Source organism: Aulostomus chinensis, chromosome 18, assembly GCF_037954235.1.
Source record: "Aulostomus chinensis isolate RoL2024-O1b breed Wild chromosome 18, RoL_Achi_v1.0, whole genome shotgun sequence".
Classification (NCBI taxonomy): domain Eukaryota; kingdom Metazoa; phylum Chordata; class Actinopteri; order Syngnathiformes; family Aulostomidae; genus Aulostomus; species Aulostomus chinensis.
Window position 1 is genome coordinate 269,840 of NC_141337.1, and position 20,161 is coordinate 290,000.

At 48.2% G+C, this 20,161-nt stretch overlaps 1 protein-coding gene across 1 annotated transcript in view; it reads right to left on the reverse strand.

Moving 5' to 3' along the window:
- Positions 1–1,394: 1,394 nt before the first annotated feature.
- LOC147244507 (myosin-4-like) overlaps positions 1,395–20,161 on the reverse strand; it is an 18,820-nt gene continuing 53 nt past the window's right edge. Inside the window, exons 1-42 of the mRNA XM_086184487.1 lie at positions 19,216–20,161; positions 18,372–19,069; positions 17,224–18,233; positions 16,925–17,136; positions 16,333–16,476; positions 16,106–16,262; positions 15,562–15,589; positions 15,368–15,482; positions 15,200–15,292; positions 14,898–14,961; positions 14,716–14,814; positions 14,475–14,578; positions 14,263–14,401; positions 13,651–13,769; positions 13,179–13,328; positions 12,927–13,097; positions 12,529–12,838; positions 12,330–12,421; positions 11,962–12,049; positions 10,902–11,019; positions 10,698–10,821; positions 10,462–10,598; positions 10,126–10,381; positions 9,799–10,041; positions 9,544–9,720; positions 9,325–9,470; positions 9,151–9,241; positions 8,682–9,071; positions 8,482–8,608; positions 8,290–8,408; positions 8,017–8,213; positions 7,456–7,639; positions 7,203–7,368; positions 7,008–7,132; positions 6,617–6,925; positions 5,766–5,969; positions 5,563–5,688; positions 5,323–5,493; positions 3,664–3,768; positions 3,494–3,589; positions 3,271–3,405; positions 1,395–2,975 (exon numbers count right to left, since the gene is read on the reverse strand). The exon at positions 19,216–20,161 is cut by the window's right edge and continues 53 nt beyond it. Coding sequence (XP_086040613.1) covers positions 2,952–2,975; positions 3,271–3,405; positions 3,494–3,589; positions 3,664–3,768; positions 5,323–5,493; positions 5,563–5,688; positions 5,766–5,969; positions 6,617–6,925; positions 7,008–7,132; positions 7,203–7,368; positions 7,456–7,639; positions 8,017–8,213; positions 8,290–8,408; positions 8,482–8,608; positions 8,682–9,071; positions 9,151–9,241; positions 9,325–9,470; positions 9,544–9,720; positions 9,799–10,041; positions 10,126–10,381; positions 10,462–10,598; positions 10,698–10,821; positions 10,902–11,019; positions 11,962–12,049; positions 12,330–12,421; positions 12,529–12,838; positions 12,927–13,097; positions 13,179–13,328; positions 13,651–13,769; positions 14,263–14,401; positions 14,475–14,578; positions 14,716–14,814; positions 14,898–14,961; positions 15,200–15,292; positions 15,368–15,482; positions 15,562–15,589; positions 16,106–16,262; positions 16,333–16,476; positions 16,925–17,128 — 5,847 coding nt within the window. The 5' untranslated portion in view covers positions 17,129–17,136; positions 17,224–18,233; positions 18,372–19,069; positions 19,216–20,161 and the 3' untranslated portion in view covers positions 1,395–2,951. The remainder of the gene's footprint in view (positions 2,976–3,270; positions 3,406–3,493; positions 3,590–3,663; positions 3,769–5,322; positions 5,494–5,562; positions 5,689–5,765; positions 5,970–6,616; positions 6,926–7,007; positions 7,133–7,202; positions 7,369–7,455; positions 7,640–8,016; positions 8,214–8,289; positions 8,409–8,481; positions 8,609–8,681; positions 9,072–9,150; positions 9,242–9,324; positions 9,471–9,543; positions 9,721–9,798; positions 10,042–10,125; positions 10,382–10,461; positions 10,599–10,697; positions 10,822–10,901; positions 11,020–11,961; positions 12,050–12,329; positions 12,422–12,528; positions 12,839–12,926; positions 13,098–13,178; positions 13,329–13,650; positions 13,770–14,262; positions 14,402–14,474; positions 14,579–14,715; positions 14,815–14,897; positions 14,962–15,199; positions 15,293–15,367; positions 15,483–15,561; positions 15,590–16,105; positions 16,263–16,332; positions 16,477–16,924; positions 17,137–17,223; positions 18,234–18,371; positions 19,070–19,215) is intronic.

Below are 20,161 nucleotides of genomic sequence, written 5' to 3' on the forward strand. Positions count from 1 at the left end.
TCGGTGTGGTGGCTGGTACCAACCAACACCTGACCCAACAGTGGCAGGTATGTGTTCAAATCCTGTGAAAGCGCATTTCATAACATGGCTTCATAGCTTGTTGAATGAAGGTCAGGGTCTTCAACAAGCTATTGTCAATGAATGGTGATGAAATACAGTTTCTCAAACACTGAGCTTCACTCACAGTGCTACGTTGGTCCACTGAGAGGACCATACCACCTCTCCATGTCCTGGGCTGCTGCTACTTACCAATAATAAAGTACACATATTAAGTTATGTTCTGATAAATCACACATGTAATATAAACTTTGGAACACCAGTGCTTGGAAAAGCAACGGGCAAAACTCCAGTTCTTACCATGTTGCTGCTGCTGACATCTCTGGAGGCATGAAGGACGGTTCAGATCAGTGCGGGACATTTAATACCAGCCTTTGTTGTGCCGGACGGAAACATTCACTCTGTGTCAGGATGCACAAAAATGAACTCTGTCACATAAAACTGGGACTTCTGGAGCCCAACAAGGGCCACTCTGTGTGTGAGGCCTGATCACGACGGTTCAACACTCGAGGTCTTTCAGTCTGAATGGAACCGCTTGTGTTAATTAACGTCTGTCTGAATTTAGTCAAGTCACTCACAGACAGAAGAGACACATTCACTTCCTCTGTCACCATCTTGAACACCCAGCAGGGCCCCGTGGCAGGAATACCAGAGGAAGGGTAAGACAGAATATTCAACTTCAACTGACACCTGAGCAAGTAGTCATGATCTTAGCATGTAGGGTCGACTTGCAGCTGCCAGCTTTTCAACATTTACAATCTGTACATAATGCAACATAAGGGGGGGGGGGGGCAGGTTCTTCCTCCATTCTCTGTCTTTGTCTCTGTCCATCAGTCTCTCCTCCTTTCTCTCTCTCTTTTTCTCTGTCCCTCTCTCTCCTTCTGTCTCTCTGTATTCCTCCATTCTCTGTCTTTGTCTCTGTCCTGCTCTCCTGCTCTCTCTCTGTCCCCACTGATCCTGGATCTGCTCCACCTTCCTGCTGGTAAAGGAAGGTTCTGGTGGCTGCTGTTGCAGGATGTGCTGCTGATGGAGAATTGTTGGGTGGAGGTTCATTGAAGGAGGGAGGTGCTGGACCTGCTCTACTTGGACAGAGTCAGGACAGAACTTTGGTTGGGGTTTGGTGACACACAGATAAACCTGACTAGGTTACGGTTGACTTGGAACTTTGTTGCCTCATGTACGTGAACAAGTGCACTGCTTTGACTGCTATCAGTGCTGCAACTGATAGCAGTCTTTATTTTATTAGTAATGTTACACGATGATAGAGTGAAGCACAACTGTTCATAAAATATGAGCAAGAAAACAGGACGATTGGACTTGAACCATTTATTGCTGTTTTAAACTCACCATCAACTTCAGAAACTAGACTGTTGCAGTAAAGGCAACAGGAGCCAATAATCTGATGAGCCTGCAGGTGACAATGACCAGACAAATCCTAGTCAAACCCCCCCAGTGAGGAACCGGGCCTCTTTCACCAGCACGGTAGCGAAACCAGAACTGCTGATCCTATTTTATGATGAATTTTAAAGTTTAACACCCTGTATCTTCAAACTGAAATCTGCAGGAACATTTGCTCCATAGTTTTATTGACCAAACAGATTCTAACATCCGGGGAGGGAAATGGGTCGAGTCGGTGGAACAGCCCATGTGCAGATGGGTCCAGAATCACTGGAAGATCCTTCATGATTCAGGTAATGAAGGGATCCTTGAGCACGGATCCTGGCAGCGTCCAGTCTCTGCTAGACGGGGGTCCGCCTTGGTCTGGGATCACACCAGCAGCTGAGCTGCTTACTGTGCTGGTCCCTGTCACCTGCCTCCATTGAACACCTAAATATAATATAATATGATATGATGAAATGAACATGTCAGCCCGGTGGAGCAGTGGTCCTCCCTGTGGCCCCCAGCAAGAAGGTTGTGGGTGGAGCAGTGGTCCTCCCTGTGGCCCCCCAGCAAGAAGGTTGTGGGTGGAGCCCCGGCTGCAGCACGGGGTCTTTCTGGGTGAGTCTCCATGTTCTCCCTGTTCCTGCTGGGTTCTCTCTGGTACTCCAGCTTCCTCCACAGTCCAAAGACATCAAGAGGGACCAGGTTAATCCAGACTCTAAATTGACCGTAGGCGTGGCTGGGAGAGCCAATGGTTGTCTGTCTCTATGTGTTGGCCCTGCCATGGACTGGTGACCTGTCCAGGGGGAAGGCTGCTGGGATAGGCTCCACCCCCACCACCCTCAACAGGAGAAGAGGGGGAAGATGGAGGGATGGATGGATGGATGGATGATGGAGGGAAGATGGAGGGATGGATGATGGAGGGATGGGTAGGTGGATGGATGGAGGGATGATGGAGGGATGGATGATGGAGGGATGGGTAGGTGGATGGATGGAGGGATGATGGAGGGATGATGGAAGGATGGATGATGGAGGGATGGATGATGGATGGATGGGTAGGTGGATGGATGGAGGGATGATGGAGGGATGGATGATGGAGGGATGATGGAGGGATGGGTAGGTGGATGGATGGAGGGATGATGGAGGGATGATGGAAGGATGGATGATGGAGGGATGGATGATGGATGGATGGGTAGGTGGATGGATGGAGGGATGATGGAGGGATGATGGAAGGATGGATGATGGAGGGATGGATGATGGATGGATGGGTAGGTGGATGGATGGAGGGATGATGGAGGGATGATGGAAGGATGGATGATGGAGGGATGGATGATGGATGGATGGGTAGGTGGATGGATGGAGGGATGATGGAGGGATGATGGAAGGATGGATGATGGAGGGATGGATGATGGATGGATGGGTAGGTGGATGGATGGAGGGATGATGGAGGGATGATAATATAAAATAACATAATATAATGTACGTCACACTGAAACACAAGCACCAGCAGAACGCTACTCGCTTTGTCCCTCCGTCACCTGGAAAACACAAACACAGACAAATCAGAACCAGCATGTGTGTGCGCTCGTATGTGTGAGTGTGTGTGTGAAATGAGCATCAAGTCACTAACTTTTTAAGGACATATCTCTGAAATTACATATTTGTGATCAGATTTAAACTGTTTCTTATATGAATGCGGGGCTCTTGGTGGGTTCCTCGACCCTACGTTCAGAACACCAGCCCCCAGTGGCCTCCTGGCCCTGCAGGTCATGATATCTGGATTCACTGGGACTATGAGTTGATATCTGGAGGGCGGTGGGCATGCGCTGCTACCTTGGAGCCGATCTCACGGTTTTTGGCTCTCATCTTGTTGGCCAGCGCCTCGGCCACATCTGCTCTCTCCTGAGCCTCCTCCAGGTCGTGCTGAGCCTTCCTGAACCGGGCCATGTGCATGTTGGACTGCTCCTCCTGAAAAGAGTCGTGCTGAGTTGATCAGGAAGCAGTCACCAGTGAATCACAGTTCTAGAAGCAGCAGCAGCGGCGGCTGTGGACTCACGGCCTCTTCAGCGTGACGTTTGTATGCCTTCATCTTGACCTGGAGCTTGTCCACCAAATCCTGCAGACGGATGTTGTTCTTCTTGTCCTCCTCAGCCTGAGAGGCAGACGGAGACGGTTCTCCAGTTGTAACAGGATAATGGAGGTTTTAACAGAAAGACGGTTGCTCACCTGGTAGTTCAGCTCTTTGAGCTTCCTTTCGTATTTACGGACCCCTTTGATGGCCTCTGAGGAACGTTTCTGCTCTGCGTCCAGTTCACTGTCCAGCTCACGAACCTGACGGAGCCGGGAGGACAGACAGTTCCTCCAGTTCATGGGCTCATCACCATCTATCATGTTGGACCCGGTCAGCACCTGATCCCTCTCACCCTCTCACTCATTCGCCTCTCAATCACTCATAGAGGCCATGGAGGCGATGAAGGTGATGGAGGCGATGAAGGTGATGGAGGCGATGGAGACGGTGAAGGTGATGGAGGCGATGAAGGTGATGGAGGCGATGGAGACGGTGAAGGTGATGGAGGCGGTGAAGGTGATGGAGGCGATGAAGGTGATGGAGGTGATGGAGGCCATGGAGGCGGTGAAGGTGATGGAGGCCATGGAGTTGCTGGAGGTCATGGAGGCGATGAAGGTGATGGAGGCGATGGAGTTGCTGGAGGTCATGGAGGCGATGAAGGTGATGGAGTTGCTGGAGGTCATGGAGGCGATGAAGGTGATGGAGGCGATGGAGGTCATGGAGGTGATGAAGGTGATGGAGACGATGAAGGTGATGGAGGCGATGGAGGTCATGGAGGTGATGAAGGTGATGGAGGCGATGAAGGCGATGGAGGTGATTGAGGCGATGAAGGTGACTGAGGCGATGAAGGTGATGGAGGCGATGAAGGTGATGGAGGCGATGAAGGTGATGGAGGTCATGGAGGCGATGAAGGTGATGGAGGTGATGGAGTTGCTGGAGGTCATGGAGGCGATGGAGTTGGTGGAGGCGATGAAGGCGATGAAGGTGATGGAGGCGATGAAGGTGAAGGTGATGGAGGCGATGAAGGTGAAGGTGATGGAGGCGATGAAGGTGATGGAGTTGCTGGAGGTCATGGAGGCGATGAAGGTGATGGAGGCGATGGAGGTCATGGAGGTGATGAAGGTGATGGAGACGATGAAGGTGATGAGGTGATGAAGGTGATGGAGGCGATGAAGGTGATGGAGGCGATGGAGGTCATGGAGGTGATGAAGGTGATGGAGGCGATGAAGGCGATGGAGGTGATTGAGGCGATGAAGGTGACTGAGGCGATGAAGGTGATGGAGGCGATGAAGGTGATGGAGGCGATGAAGGTGATGGAGGTCATGGAGGCGATGAAGGTGATGGAGGTCATGGAGGCGATGAAAGTGACGGAGGCGATGAAGGTGACGGAGGCGATGAAGGTGATGGAGGCGATGGAGTTGCTGGAGGTCATGGAGGCGATGAAGGTCATGGAGTTGCTGAGGTCATGGAGGCGATGAAGGTGATGGAGGCGATGGAGGTCATGGAGGTGATGAAGGTGATGGAGACGATGAAGGTGATGAGGTGATGAAGGTGATGGAGGCGATGAAGGTGATGGAGGCGATGGAGGTCATGGAGGTGATGAAGGTGATGGAGGTCATGGAGGCGATGAAGGTGATGGAGGTCATGGAGGCGATGAAAGTGACGGAGACGATGAAGGTGACGGAGGCGATGAAGGTGATGGAGGCGATGGAGTTGCTGGAGGTCATGGAGGCGATGAAGGTCATGGAGTTGCTGAGGTCATGGAGGCGATGGAGGTCATGGAGGCGATGGAGGTGATGGAGGCTCGGCTCACCCACCCGGCCCTCCAGCTTCTGCAGCTGCTTCTTGCCCCCCTTCATGGCCAGGTTCTCGGCCTCGTCGAGACGCTGCTGCAGGTCTTTGACCGTCACCTCCAGGTTCTTCTTCATCCTCTCCAGGTGAGCGCTGGTGTCCTGCTCCTTCCTCAGCTCCTCAGCCATCATGGCCGCCTACAAGAGCCACAACAGGGATTTTGAGGGTCCCGTCTCATCGAAACAAGGGCTGTGCGAGTGGCTTACATCAGTGATGGCTTTCTTGGCCTTCTCCTCGGCGTCCCTGGACTCCTGAGCAGCTTCCTCTACCTCGCTGTGAAGCTGGCTAATGTCAGTCTCAAGCTTCTTCTTGGTGTTCAGGAGACTGGTGTTCTGTCGCAGAGGAGGTGGATGAACACATGCGCTCCTAGTCACGTGATAAAAAGGTGCGCTGGATAAGTCAAACCCACCTGAGAGTGGAGAAGTCCTGCACGTTCGCTGACATCAATCAGTTCCTGTTCAGCCAGCTTGCGGCTTCGCTCCGTCTGCTCCACCACAGCTCGGAGCTCCTCGATCTCAGCCTGCATCAAGGCGGTCCTGCGCTCCATCATGGCCACCTGCTCCTTCATGTCGTCGTGCCCCCTGAGGGAGTCATCCAGGTGGACTTGAGCGTCCTGGACACAGAGTTGCTTGTGGTTACATTGATGAGTTAAACTTGGTGGCACATGGAGAAGTTGTGGTGTATAACAGTGAAAATATTCAGGGCCTCCGTGACTGTGATCAGTGCCGCCCTCGAGCCAAAATACACAGAACGAGGACAAGAAATATTGTGTACTTTGACCATTGTAATCATTCATTGTGTTTCAAGTGAAGAGCAGTGTTGATGAACATCTACACCAGAATGACCCTGTTAATAGTTTTGAAAATAAGAGGTCAGATTAAACTCCTCAGCTGTGTGCAGTGTGGTCAGCTGATCCAAATATGTTGAGGGAACGTATTCTGAGATCTATCAAGCTGGCAGAGGTACGAGATAAACTCACAACGGCTGTGATGGCTCGCGATGGAGCTCCGTTCTGCAGTTAGCGGCTCTGTGGTTGAGCCATGGTTCAGCTCTAATACATAACACTCTAGTAGGCAGCGGCTGGGCGGCGGGCGTGGCCCCCTGGCTTCTTGCATCATGACTAAATGTGCTGCTAACTGAGTAGACAGCATGTAGTACGTTATGTTTGGTAAGCAGTACTTTAGCGACCGTAAAGGATCAGAATGAGTGACATCCATGTAAATGTGCTCGTCAGTAATAAAGGACACATCACGGTGGAACCTTCAGCTGCCCCTGAACGTGTCTCAGCTGTTTCTGGGCCTCCGCCGCCTGCCGGTTTGCGTGGCCCAACTGGATCTCCATCTCGTTCAGGTCACCCTCCATTTTCTTCTTCACCCTGAGAGCGTCGTTCCTGCTGCGGACCTCAGCATCCAGCGAGGCCTGAATTGACTCCAGCACTCTCTGCTGGTTCCTCTTCATCTGGTCAAACTCCTCATCTTTCTCCGCCACCTTGCGGTCAACTTCAGCCTTGACCTGGTTCAGCTCCATTTGGACACAGAGGATCTTGGACTCCTCTTGTTCCAGGGACGCCTTAAGAAACACTGAATTACTTTTAGGAGCCATCTGCAGTGTTCTGCGTTTTCTAACAGTCCACCTCAGCGATTGCTTATACCTCAGCTTCTTCCAACGCCGTTTGCATGTCATATTTTTCGGTCTCCACTTGTTTCTTGAATTTCTCCAGTTCGTGTATGGTCTTGGCGCTCTCCCCGAGCTGCTCAGTCAGGTCTGAGATCTCCTCTGTGGGTTGATACACTTAGAATTTAGACACAATTCATTTGGATGCATCTCTCAAAGATTTTGGACTTACGTTGCAGGTTTTTGTTTTCCCTTTTCAGTGTCTCCAGGTGATCCAGAGCTTCCTCATAAGAATTCTTCAGTTTGAACAGTTCCGTACTCAGAGATCGAGATTCTTTCTGAGCTCCATCCAGTTCTGCCTGAGACTCCTCATACTTCTGCTTCCACTCAGCTAGAATCTGATTTCATTGAAACATTAGCTGGTGAGTGAATGCATGAATGAAGGAATGAGACCACCGATATCTCTCTGACAGTGTCACATTCACCTTGTCGAAGTTTCTCTGTTTCTTGTCAAGTGTTGCTGCCAAGCTGTTGGACCTTTCGATGTCAACCATGAGATCTTCCATCTCGTTGTGAAGCCGCTGTTTTGTTTTCTCCAGTGAGGCACACTTTGAATTCACAGCTTCGATTTGTTCTTCAGCCTCTTGGAGGCGCTGTGCCAGCTTCTTCCTGTGATTGTGAAGAGGAAGAAAATATAGTCTAGATTCAAATGAAAAAAATACTCATATTTTGAATCTATGTTGGTGTTTTGGGCATTTCATTGAAGATGATATCTGTATCTTAGAAAGGCAGTGGTCCTCGTACGTCCCATCTTGTAGTACCACGATGTACCATCAGGTGTCATCACTGCTAACATCCAGCTAAGTCTAATGCTAAGGAAGTTAGCATTAGACGTCACTGATATTGTCTATGGTGAGAACACGCCAACATTCTGATTGTTTTGAAATTCCCATATTTCACATCGGTGTGAGACAGCCTGAGACCCTTTTCTAACACATATTCAGAATACGCAGAGGAAAGAGGCTGATCTGCTCGTCTGGAATTACTTTGCTTCCTCCAGCTCCTCGGTGCGCTGAATGGCGTCTGTCTCATATTTGTTCCTCCAAAGTGCCACCTCAGTGTTGGCCTTGGACAGATTGCGCTGCAGCTCAGCTTTGGCCTCCTGCTCCTCCTCGTACTGCTCTCGAAGGAGGTCACAATCATGGCGAGCAGACTGTAAACTGTGAGCCAGGGCGTTCTTGGCCTGCAGAGGAAAACCACAGCATGGATCATGAAATGAAGCAGCGAAGTGCAGACAGGTCAAATGTGACCCTCGTGACCTTTGTCTCCTCCTCCACCAGTCTTCTCAGCTCATCTATTTGGGTTGTGAAACTCTGTTTTCCTCTCGTGAGCTGGGAAATGAGACTCTCTCTCTCTTCCATTTGTCTGGCAAATTCGGCTGCAACAAGCAACATATGAAAATTTAATGAAGAGCAGTAACTTGATGAATTGTAACAAAAGGAGAGCGATACCATTCTCAGCTTGAAAACGAGCCTTCTGATTGGTCAGATCTGCTATGTGACGCATGTTTTCATCAGTCTTGGTTTTTAACTCCGTGAGCTGATCCTCCAGCGAGCGGCACGTCTTCTCCAGGTGGACCTGAATACAGCCAGTAAATTAGACATCTGGCCAGTGAAGTCAGTCCTGGATTAGTTGGATGAATCATGATCACCTTGGTTTTAGCAACTGTCTCCATATTGGTGGACAGATCATCAATCTCCATCTTCAACTCGCTCTTTTCCTTCTCAAGTTTCTGCTTGATCCTTTGAAGGTTGTCAATCTGCTCTCCCAGCTCGGCCATACTGTCCGCTTGCTTTTTTCGCAGTGCAGCAGTCGTGGCCTCGTGGTGCAGGGTGGACTCCTCCAAGTCACGCCGCAGTTTGAGGAACTCTGCTTCCCGCTTCTTGTTCATCTCAATCTGAGCAGCCGTGGCTCCGCCGGCCTCCTCCAGCCTCTCGCTGACCTCATCAATCTCCCTGGCCAGATCAGACCTCTGCTTCTCGATCTTGGCCCTCACTGCACGTTCAGCCTCCACTTCCTCCTCTAGCTCTTCAATTCGAGCCTTCAAATGGAGAAGGTGACACACAGTGAGGGGACATTTAGCATGGATTCATGTTTGACTCCAATGTGAGCTTTATTACATGGAGCTCCTTCATCTTCTTCTGAAGCTGGTTGTTGATCGCTTGCTCGTCTGCAATGGTGCTGAGCAGCTGGTTGTTTTCAAATTCTTTTCTGTGGCCACAAATGATAAATGTCGTTAGTTTTAACTCAGAACTTGTTTCTCTAACCCATACACCATCTGAGTGTTGACTTACTTCTTAATTCTCTCCTCCGACTGCTGTTTGTCATTTTCCAGATCCATTAAGGACTCTTGCGCAAGCTTCAGATCCCCCTCAAGCTTCCTCTTGGCTCTTTCAAGGTCCATGCGGATCTTCTTTTCTTGCTCCAAAGAACCTTCAAGCTTTAATGGAAGTCATGGAAATGGAATCAGGTTCTTTAGTTTGATCCTGCTCATGTAGCAAGCAGCAACTTACATCATCCACTTGCTGCTCCAGCTTGGACTTTGCTTTGGTAAGAGAGTTGACTTTGTCCTCCTCAGCTTGGAGGTCATCCAGGGACTGCTGATGAGCTTCCTGTAGGGCTTTCTTCTCCTTGCTGAGTTTGCTGATGTTTTCATCCTGTCCAGCTAGCTCCTCCATCAGATTTTTAACCTCCAATACGGGATGAAACATGATTAAAATACATATCCCGGATATCCTGCAAAAGGAAATGGCAGTGATGTCACACACCTTGTTCTCGGTGGCATGCTTCTCTTTCTCAACTTTAGCCAAAGTCATCTCCAGGTCATCAATGTCTTTCTTCAGCTCCGAGCATTCGTCTTCAAGCTTGCGCTTCTTGGTGGTCAGCTCAGAGTTAATGTCCTCCTCATCCTCCAGTCTTTCTGTCACCTCTTTAAGTTTGGCCTCCAGCTGGATTTTGCTTTTAATCAAGCCTTCACATCTTTCTTCTGCGTCACAGAGATTTTCTGAGTCCTGAGGAAATAAGAGGGGAGGACAGGGGGGCGTGCCGCTAACGCGTGATCATCATGCTTGTCTTTGAGAGATGGACATACTCACAGCTTGTACTTGCAGGAGGAGGTTATTTTTCTCTTGCAGCAGAGAAACCATTTTCTCTTCCAGCTCTTTTCTCTTGGACTCTGACTTCACTAGATCTTCCTTACATTTGACAAAGTCCACTTTCATGGTTGCCATCTCCTTTTCAGTCTCTGCACTCTTGAGGAGGGGCTTTATCTTGAAGAAGAGCTTCATCCATGGCCAGTGTTTGACGTTCATGAAAGACCGCAAGTTGTACTGCAGAATCCAGACGCAATCTCTGGGCAACACATGGCAACAGTTTGTTGTCTCTGCATTGTTGTTTTATTTCCCCTCGTGAAAACAGAGCACTGAGCTTACCTTTGGGCAATTAATTGGGAGAATTCCTTTCTCATCAGATAACCTCGACACAGAGCTTGAGTTTGCGTCACCAGAGAAGCCAGTTTTTCATCTCGCAGCTCCTCCAGAGTTCCCAGTAAACCAGCTTTGAAGAAGACCTGGTGAATGAGTCCATTACAGGGGATCAATGTGTTGCCTATAGAGGCTAAAGTCTGCCCTAAAGAGCTTCACAAATCTGCTGCCATTCGGACCCATACCTTTGTTGACCCAAATCTGTACTGTGTATGATCGATATCAATTGAACCGAGAAGCTTCTCAGAAGCTTTCTTCCCATCAATGAACTGTCCCTCTGGGATGGCACTGGCATTCAAGATTCTGTATCTGTAATTTAGATGAAAGGGTGAGTATTAGCTGTTTTATGGTCATATAGTTGCATTTATAGAATTGTAGGAATCAGTGACCTCTGCTTGAAGTCAGCGTACAGAATCCTGCTGGGGAACCCTTTCCTGCAGATACGAATTCCCTCCAGAACACCATTACAGCGGAGCTGGTGGATGACCAGGTGATTGTCCATGATACCTGCAGTTTGTTGGGTGGAAACAGTTGTCAACCAGTACCCCATCAGACAGTCTCAGTCCAAGACACAGTCACCGTCTTTATGCTTCAAAGTAGACCGGAAACAGGCTGGCCCCACCCCTTAGCTCTGCTGCTATAGGGATGGGCTGCAGGGGATCTCCCATGATGCACTGGGCTTCTCTCTCCTCTTGTCCTCCTTCCTGTCTCACAGCTGCAGGTCACTAACTGGACTTCTTCCTCTGAGTCCTGGTGCTTCTCACCTCCCAGACCCCTGAGTGATGCTGCTGGAGGAGGAGGCTGCAGACCTGCAGAGCCTCAGGCTGACACCTCCTACCACTAGTAGTACTGGTACTAGTAGTACTACCACTAGTAGTACTGGGACACCTCCCAGACCCCTGACTGATGCTGCTGGAGGAGGAGGCTGCAGACCTGCAGAGCCTCAGGCTGATGTCTACTACTACTGGTAGTACTGGTGCTAGTAGTACTAGCAGCAACATCAGTATGCTGGTATTACTAGTATCAGTACTAGTACTTTAATGCTCATATTATGCTGAAGTGATTACTTAAGTAGCTTCCGTATCGTCTCTTTATCTCAGACTCTCTTCCTCTGTCAAGGCAGCTAGCCGCCGCCGCCGCCGCCGCCGCCGCCGCCGCCGCCGCCGCCGCCCCCCATAGAGCCTGGGTCTTCTTCAGGTTCCTGCTTGCTCAAAGGAGGGTTTGTGTCTCCACTGTCTCAGGTGTTCTGTATGAGGTGTTCTGTCTCAAAGGAAACTGTTGGATGGTTCTAGACCTGCTCTACGTGTAAAATGTCACGTGAGAACTTTAGTAGCGATTTGACGCGATACAAATAAAACCGAGTTGACTGGACTTGAAGCATATCAGGGATTGTAGCCTTGTTTTTTTGAATTAGTACTTTTGTATCAGGAGGAGTTTTCAAGGTTGTACCTGGAGTTTTAACCTCATTTGGAATCAGGCAGCGCACAAAGTGAGGATGTGTGCTCCTCAAGTTGGTCATCAGTTTCCCAAGATTTTCCTGAAAAGAAGAAAAGTCATTACCTGTCATTGTTGCAATTATCTCGTGAGCTCCTCATCAACCTTTCTGGATGATATCAAGCACAGAGCATAAAGGGTGACATGACACACTGAGGTGATTCTTTCAAATTATCCCCAAGGCAGAAAAGAGAAAAAGCTGTTTTTTCAGTTTTTGGTTTAAAACTCAAAAACAAACTGCCTGAATGTGCTCAGACCAGAGGAACCACCTTCGAGGAACTACGCAGGGCAAGAATCTGCCAGGATTATCTTCACTTCTGTACCCTGAAAACTGCTGACACCGTCTGAAAAGAGCCGCCCTTCTTCTTTCCTCCTTTTTTTGCACCTTTGCCACCTCCAGCATCTCCACCGGATTCTAAACGGGAGCAACAAAAACGGGGGAAATGAGCCAACACACACACCCTGGTTCCTTATTACAGGGCTCTATTCGTGATTCTTACTAATTCTTAGAGAAGGCTCTACCTGCTTCCGTGCCAGAAAACGAGGCATATAAAAAACCCAGTAGTTTCATGGATGACTTCTGGTAGAGCTGCACCACTGACTCGTTCAGAGGGTCTTTGTTCTTCTCCAGCCAGCCACTGATGTTGTAGTCCACCGTGCCGGCATAATGCACCAGGGAGAAGTGAGCCTCAGGCTTCCCCTTCACAACTTTGGGTTTTTGAAAAGCATTGGTTTTTCCAAGATGTTGGTCGTAGAGTTTGTTCTTAAAGGAGGCATCTGAAGCCTTGGGGAACATGCACTCCTCCTCAAGGATGGAGAAGATGCCCATTGGCTATTGAAAGTAGAAGGAGCAGACACCCATTGGGTCCGATGTATTAAATGAAGCAAAAAATTAACTCGGTGCTGCAGGTTTACCTCACCTTCTCAATGAGCTCTATGCAAGCAGCCAGGTCCATTCCAAAGTCAATGAACTCCCACTCAATGCCTTCTTTCTTGTATTCTTCTTGCTCCAGCACAAACATGTGATGGTTGAAAAACTGCTGCAGCTTCTCATTGGTGAAATTAATGCAGAGTTGCTCCATGCTGTTGTACTGTAACAAGAGACAAGAGTTCGTTTCTCGCTCAACTGTGAAAATGTAGAAGTTGTCATCATCAACAGAGACCAAACTCACATCAAATATTTCAAATCCAGCGATGTCCAGCACTCCAATGAAGAACTGCCTGGGCTGCTTTGTGTCCAGCATCTCATTGATTCTGATCACCATCCACAGGAACATCTTCTCATAGACGGACTTGGCCAGGGCACTCACTGCATTAGCCACCTGAATTATTGTCCAGGACACATGACATTCAGGTGTGCTGTGTTGGAGCAATATGACCCTTGGCGAGACATGAGCAATGAAACTAGTCCATGTGGAGGATGATGAAACATGCTGTTATGTATGTCCACATCACAGTGGATGAGATGTTCAAGAAGTGAATGAATCCAGCATCATCACTGGTTAGTACAACGCTAACCACTCACTCATAGCAAGGCAAGATGCACATTTGTGGGTGACAGCACTTCTCTCAGTTTAACCTGTATTCTGTAGTTAGATGATATTTCTACATGGACCTGAACCTCTGAACCTGAGGTGAGAGTACCTGAGGGACGGTCTGGCCCTTAGTGACGTATTCGTTTCCAACTTTCACTCTCGGGTAGCAAAGACCCTTCAACAGGTCGGCAGAGTTCAACCCCATGAGAAACGCCACTTTGTCAGCCACTGAAAGACAAACAGGAGGTTTTTATAACCTCACTGATAACAAAACCACTAAAGAAGCTTTTACACATTCCTTCACGGAACAAGGGAGATGTTTGCCTCAAGACTTTATACCACAAAGGCCTCAGTGTGGAGAACTGCCTTCTGACAGAGAATCTTGAGGAACTTCGATGGCAGCAGGATTCTTGAAATTTCAATTCTACAGGTGACTTTTCTTTGTTCCAGTTTCTGCCACAGTCTGTTGAGGTTTTGCCAACAACACTCCTTGGATAGATCTGAGAAAATGTTGCTGCTTGAGCTACATAGAACCTTTGGCAAAGCTTTGTGGCAGAAAAACCTCTCCCATGTGCTATTAAGTTTTTTAAATCCAGCGGTGGAGCATGAGCCTCCTGCAGGAGTACACACGTTTACCCAAACACCTGCACCAAGATCTCTTACTGAAAAGGGGTCTCAGCCTGGTTCTCTGGTTCAGATGAACTAGGGTGCAGAATCTTACCCTCAGTGCCATCGGGTTCTGCTTGCTCCTCTCGCTGCTTCTGCTTAAACTTCATGTTCCCATAATGCATCACAGCACCAGTCAGCTTGTAGATGGACATCTTCTCTTCATTGGTGAACCCCAAGATATCCGTCGCAGTCTAATGAATGAAAATGACATTAGTGGCAATCAGGACCCATGAATGTGGCACTGAAAGAGTTCTACAGGCTCACATCAGTGGCAACCAGCTCCTCTCGGTCGTCGATGCTGGCCACTGAGATCTGGCCCTGACTTATCATGGGGAAGTCATAGGGGTTTGTTGTTATCAGTAGCATCTCTGTGGAGACACACAGAGCATGACTTCCTTTAAACCATTCAGTCCAACAAGACTTCTGCAGAGGCCAATCTCAAGTGTTCTCACTACTCAGAGCAGATATAGAGGAACTGGAACATTCTTCAATCTACTGTTGCTACCTATGAGCTCTGACTTGTGGCCAGTCAGAATCTGATAGAAGATATGGTAGCTCCTCTCTTCAGACAGCTGGAACGTCACTCTTGACTTCTCCAGCAAATCTACACACAAGAACATAAACAGACCACTTAAACAGCTGGGGGGCCGGAAGGTTGACATGTTTCATCTGGAAAAACAAACTTACAGGTTTCGATATCAGCAGAAGCCAGTTTCCCTGTTGTTCCAAAGTGAATTCTGATGAATTTACCCTGAGAAAATAAAGATACCTCTTACATGACTGTTCTATTTTTTGTTCCAATTCTGTGGATTTTTATTTTTTGACTGTTTGATCCAGTTTGGTTGCTTCAGCATTTGCGTTTCTGTAAAGCAGTTGGAGTTGCCTTTGTTATGACATGTTCTTATATTTGCCTCGCTAAAAGAAGATATGGTTACAATTCTTGTTTCAGCTTCCTCTTGCTGGGACCCATCTTGAGAAGTCATACGTACAAATCTCGAGGAGTTGTCATTCCTCACAGTCTTGGCATTCCCAAAAGCTTCCAGCAAAGGGTTGGCTGAAATGATCTGATCTTCCAGTGTCCCCTAGAAAACAGCAGAGTGCTTATTTCCAGTCCTGTTGATGGATCATTGCCTGGAAACCTGTCATGCTCACAGTACCTGCATTTTGCCAGATGACTGCTCTTTCTTGTCTGTCCCACCGGCCACTGCGATTGTCGCAAAGTACTGGATGACCCGCTTGGTGTTGACCGTCTTCCCAGCACCAGATTCTCCCCTGGGAACACAATTAGACGTGATGAGGCCAAAAACACTTGACCAGGGGAATTAGCAGAATAATTCAAGGAAAAACTCACGTAATCAGGACAGACTGGTTCTCACGGTCTGTTGGCGACATGAAAATATGAGAAAATTCAAGTCTAATTCAAACGTGTTATGTTCTTAGTGTCAAGGAACTTTTTACATAGAGCTGGTCAAGACCACCTTTTTTATTAAGAGTCAAGGAAGCACTTGTCAGCGATGGGGAGGAAAAGCTCCCGTTAACAGGAAGCGGCCTTGAGCAGAACCAGATTGGTATCCAGCCACCTGCCTTAACCAGCTGGATCAGTGGTCAATGGTTAAATATCATATTTTCCTTAAAACAAACATCCACACCCAGGTTTGCTCACCATTGATTTTTGACTTCAAAGCCTGTGAACAGAAGTTTCAAACTTGTTTCCACACATCTATGTGTTTCTGTTGGAATCCTGAGGAGAGGGAGCAATGCGGTGGTGTCTCCATGAGCCAGTAGCGGTGCCTGTGTGTCTGTTTGAACTGAGCTTCTGCTTATCGCTCCATCGCTGCGTGGAGCATTGGTATCATGCATAATGTTATTTCAACCTTTCTTTGGAGGCATCTTACCTGTAAGCATATTTTGATATGCACTGTCAGACACGGAGAAAATGTGAGGGGGGGCCTCCATGCGCTTCTTGCCCCTGTAGGCAGAGACCACCTGGGGGTCGTAGACTGGCAGCCACTTGTAGGGGTTCACAGTGACACAGAAGAGTCCCGAGTAGGTCTGCAGACAAGACACTGAACATGAGACCAAAGAGTCACTCAGATGGAGGAGATGAGCCGGCTTCACTCACATAAATCATCCAGGCTGCATAACGATCTTTGAGGTTGAACAGCACTGAGGGCTCGTTAAGGTGGGTCATCATGGCCATGTCCTCAATCTTGTCGTACTTTGGGGGATTCATGGGATGGACGTCTTCCTCCTTGACTGTCACAGTCTGGTAGGGGAACAGGAAGATAAGTGTATTGATGGAGGGAGTAGGAGGTGTCTGCAGCTGAACTAATGGGATTCATAAAAGCACAAGAAAAAAGCATTCCAGAAGAATATGAAACAAACATGAACACAAACCAATAAAAAATAAATGGGTTAATTCAAACCTTGCTACACAATGCAGTTGCATGACCTTTTCTTCACAGTGAGCTTGTTTTTTCAGACTCTGGACATAACTCTGACAGAAAAATAAACTCAATCATTTATGTCCTCTGCCAGTTTGTAGTTTTAATAAATACAAATATATACATTTTGGTGAATAAATCTTCTGTTACTCCCATGCAAAGTTCTACCCACTGACCCAGTCCCTACCAACCTACTGTTGGGTCCAGTCCAGCTGGCCTTGATGGAGGGTTTGTGGGAAAAGGAGGAAGCGTGAGTCACAGTAACCTCACCTCCTCTGCCTCTGTCTTCACCGTCACTTGGCCTCCCTCTTTATTCTGGATGACGCCTCTGATGTACAGCTCCGTAGCATCTGGCACAAAGCAGGCAGTTCTGGCATCAAACGGACGGTTCTGAGCCTCGATTCTCTCCTTCTCAGGCTTGCGGAGAAAGACGGCTGCTGGCCCATATTGGGCCATCTCAGCATCCGTGCTCATGTTGACACCTCAAGAAAAAAACTCAAATAAATTCAGATTACACCACCGAGAGTTAAGATTTTGTCACATTCAGAATATTTTTTGGCTTCACTTACTGAGTTTGCACTCAAAAGCAGAATTGAATCAGAGACACCACGGCTGACGGCTCCGGCGTGACGAAGGACAACGTTCGCTCTACCCAGTGGTCAGTAGGCCTCCGAGTGAATCCCAGCAGGAGGCCGGGGCTCCTTTTATCCAGATCAATGTGCTGCCGGAGCAAACCGGATGGTCCAAACTTGGCAATGTCACTGTTCCAATGTCAGTCAAGCGGCATTATCGATCTCTGCACCACACTTCAATGTGGCCAAGGATGTTGGAGTGGTAACTGGAGCACGTCAGCAGCAACAGGCGATGATCCCCCAGCCCTATTTTTACATGCCTTCTGTACGGCCATCCACCGTCATCGGCTCCTTCAGCTTCATTCAGCGACCGCTCCCCAGCCTCACCTGTTCTGTTTAATGCAACCTGACTTGCTCAATCAAGAGTGATGGTGATTATTTAGCAGCAGAGTTTGTGGTTGCATAAATCAAAGTCATGTCAGTTGCAGTGTCTCTGGGGCACGGCGTGACCTTCACGCGGATCCTGGACCCCAGCAGCTGCTGTTCACCTTCAAGGCTTTCGGTCTTGGATTTACCAGCTTTAACTCCCAACAGATGTCACAACCACGTCAACCTGGGCTTTTTTTAGTGTAATGAGACGATGAAATGAGTTCATGGCTTCAGCATCCAGTTGGAGTTGAAAAGAGGGGTAATTCAGTTTGGTTCAGTTCTCAGAGTTAATCTGTGAGTGGAGGGAGTCCCTGCGTGAGCCTCGGTGCCTGAAACCCCACAGTTCCAAGTAGAGCGGATCTGAAGAGAAGTAGAGCTAGAGAGGAGTTACCATTGTGGTCTGTGGTCGTGAGGGTCGGAGGTAGGAGTCCATTCTGTAGATCGGGATGTTTGCACGCCAACATTGTTGAGTTAGCGCCTGTTTCCACAGCGGCGGCAGCCTGGATCACTCTGCCAGATGGCTGTAGCGTTTATTCTGGAGGTTGAAGTTGTCAGTGGTGGTGAAGTGAGCAGAATTACTGCAAGAAATATTAAGGTGACACGAGAAGGAAGTTTCATTGTAATGTACTGCAGTAATAACACAAACAGGAAACAACACCTTTGTAATGATGGCAAGAAAATCTTAAACATATGAGATTTTTCAGAGCTCAGCTTACTTCATAAGATGGTTATTTTTTCAGGTATGTAAATATTCATTCCTTCATCCCTGCATGTTTAATGCCAAGGTTGGAGCCGGACACCTTGAGGGAAGTCGTCTGCTTGTTTACAAGTTAACACTTGACGGCGGCGTGGATAAGAACACAGGAACCACATTTAGAACGAGCGGAGGAAACCTGAGCTGTCGTCCTGTTAGAGGGACGAGAGCAGTGAGGCCAGTGTGAACAGCAGCAGCTTCACACCGCAAGCACCACCACCACCAAGACAAGGACTTCACCCTCAGGAGCACTGGCAGAACCGACAGCCGGGTCGAGAACAGTAAAAGGTCCCATCAGACGAAAAGTACTTGCTCACAGCAGAGTTGTTAACTTCTCTGTGACAGACGCCGAGTATGAGCTCCTCATCGATATCAGATGAACAGTTTGACATTGAAGAACCTCGTCTTTGAACTCAGGGCCATCCAATCTCGTTAGGGTTTAGGGTCATGCATCATGTGACAGTCATGGCCTCACACTGTAAAATGGTGGATGCTTATGTGTCGAACAACCAGAGTTGGTTTTTGTTGGTCTGATAACATTTGGAAGCTGTGAGGAGAGCACAATTCCCTCTGTCCTCCATGTTGACCTGGCAACCATCAAGCCTCAAGCTCATGTTGACAACAAGGAGGCCATCCATGTTCACGCCTGCACACCGCAGCCTGATGAAAGAAAGGATTTACATCTTTAGTAGGAAACATGTTCAATGTTCCTCTTTTTGCCAGGGCTAAAAAAAGTTCTCATACAAAAATGAGCACATAAAAAGTAATTAAGTAATAAGAATGATGGGATATCGAGTTTTTCTTACCTATATTTTAGACATGTTCTAAATGGATTGCCTGAGAATCTATCTCATAAAACTGCTTCCATAAATATTCAGTTGTTGCCACACTGAAGTTTGATATCTGGCAGACTGGCTGGTGAAGTGTCTCTGATGTACTGGGAAAACCGCAAACGGTGTGACGTCTGTCCCTGGTCGCCCCTGCTTCTCTTCAGATCATTCGAGGTCTTACAGGTCCCCTGACACGTACATTCATCATTCTTGATGCACTTGCTGGGCCCCGGGTCTCCTCTGATCAAGGTCCTCACTCTCAACTCTCTGCAGGGTTTCCTCAAATGTCACGAACGTCTCAGCAGCTGCTGACGGCGACAAATAGATGACGTCATCGCCTTCGTTCAAGTCAGCATCATGTCTGAGTGACTGCGATGGAAGAATACCTCCACTGCAGTCGTTCACCGCTACGTACTTTGAACCACTTCGAGTATTATTACACATTCACGGTCTGTCTATCGTCTTTGTCGTCTGCTGTCTCGTCTCTGTGGTCTGACTACGGGAGGTGTCTCCATCTCGTGGTGAACTCCTGCTACAGCAGCCAGCGGGATGATGGATGACGTTTCTGCTACTAAACCGTTTGTGAGACTGAAAACTTCAGTTGATGAGTTTCCCTTCTCTTATTGATCGAAGCACTAATTTCAGAAACATCAGATTTGATCTTTCATGGATTAAAATGAATGAATGTTTATCTTTTAAGCTCATGAATCATTAAAAACCCTTCACCATAAACGCCATCACAATAAATGCGTGGAAGCTGAATGTAGAGACACAGTTCCGCCAGACCATGAGGGGGGTCAAGTGAAAGAACAGAGAACGGGTTCAACATCGTCACCAGACTGGCAGAATGAGACATGTTTGCAGGGATCCGGACCCTCTTTGGATGGGCAGGCAGGATGTGATACAGGACAAAACCTGGAGT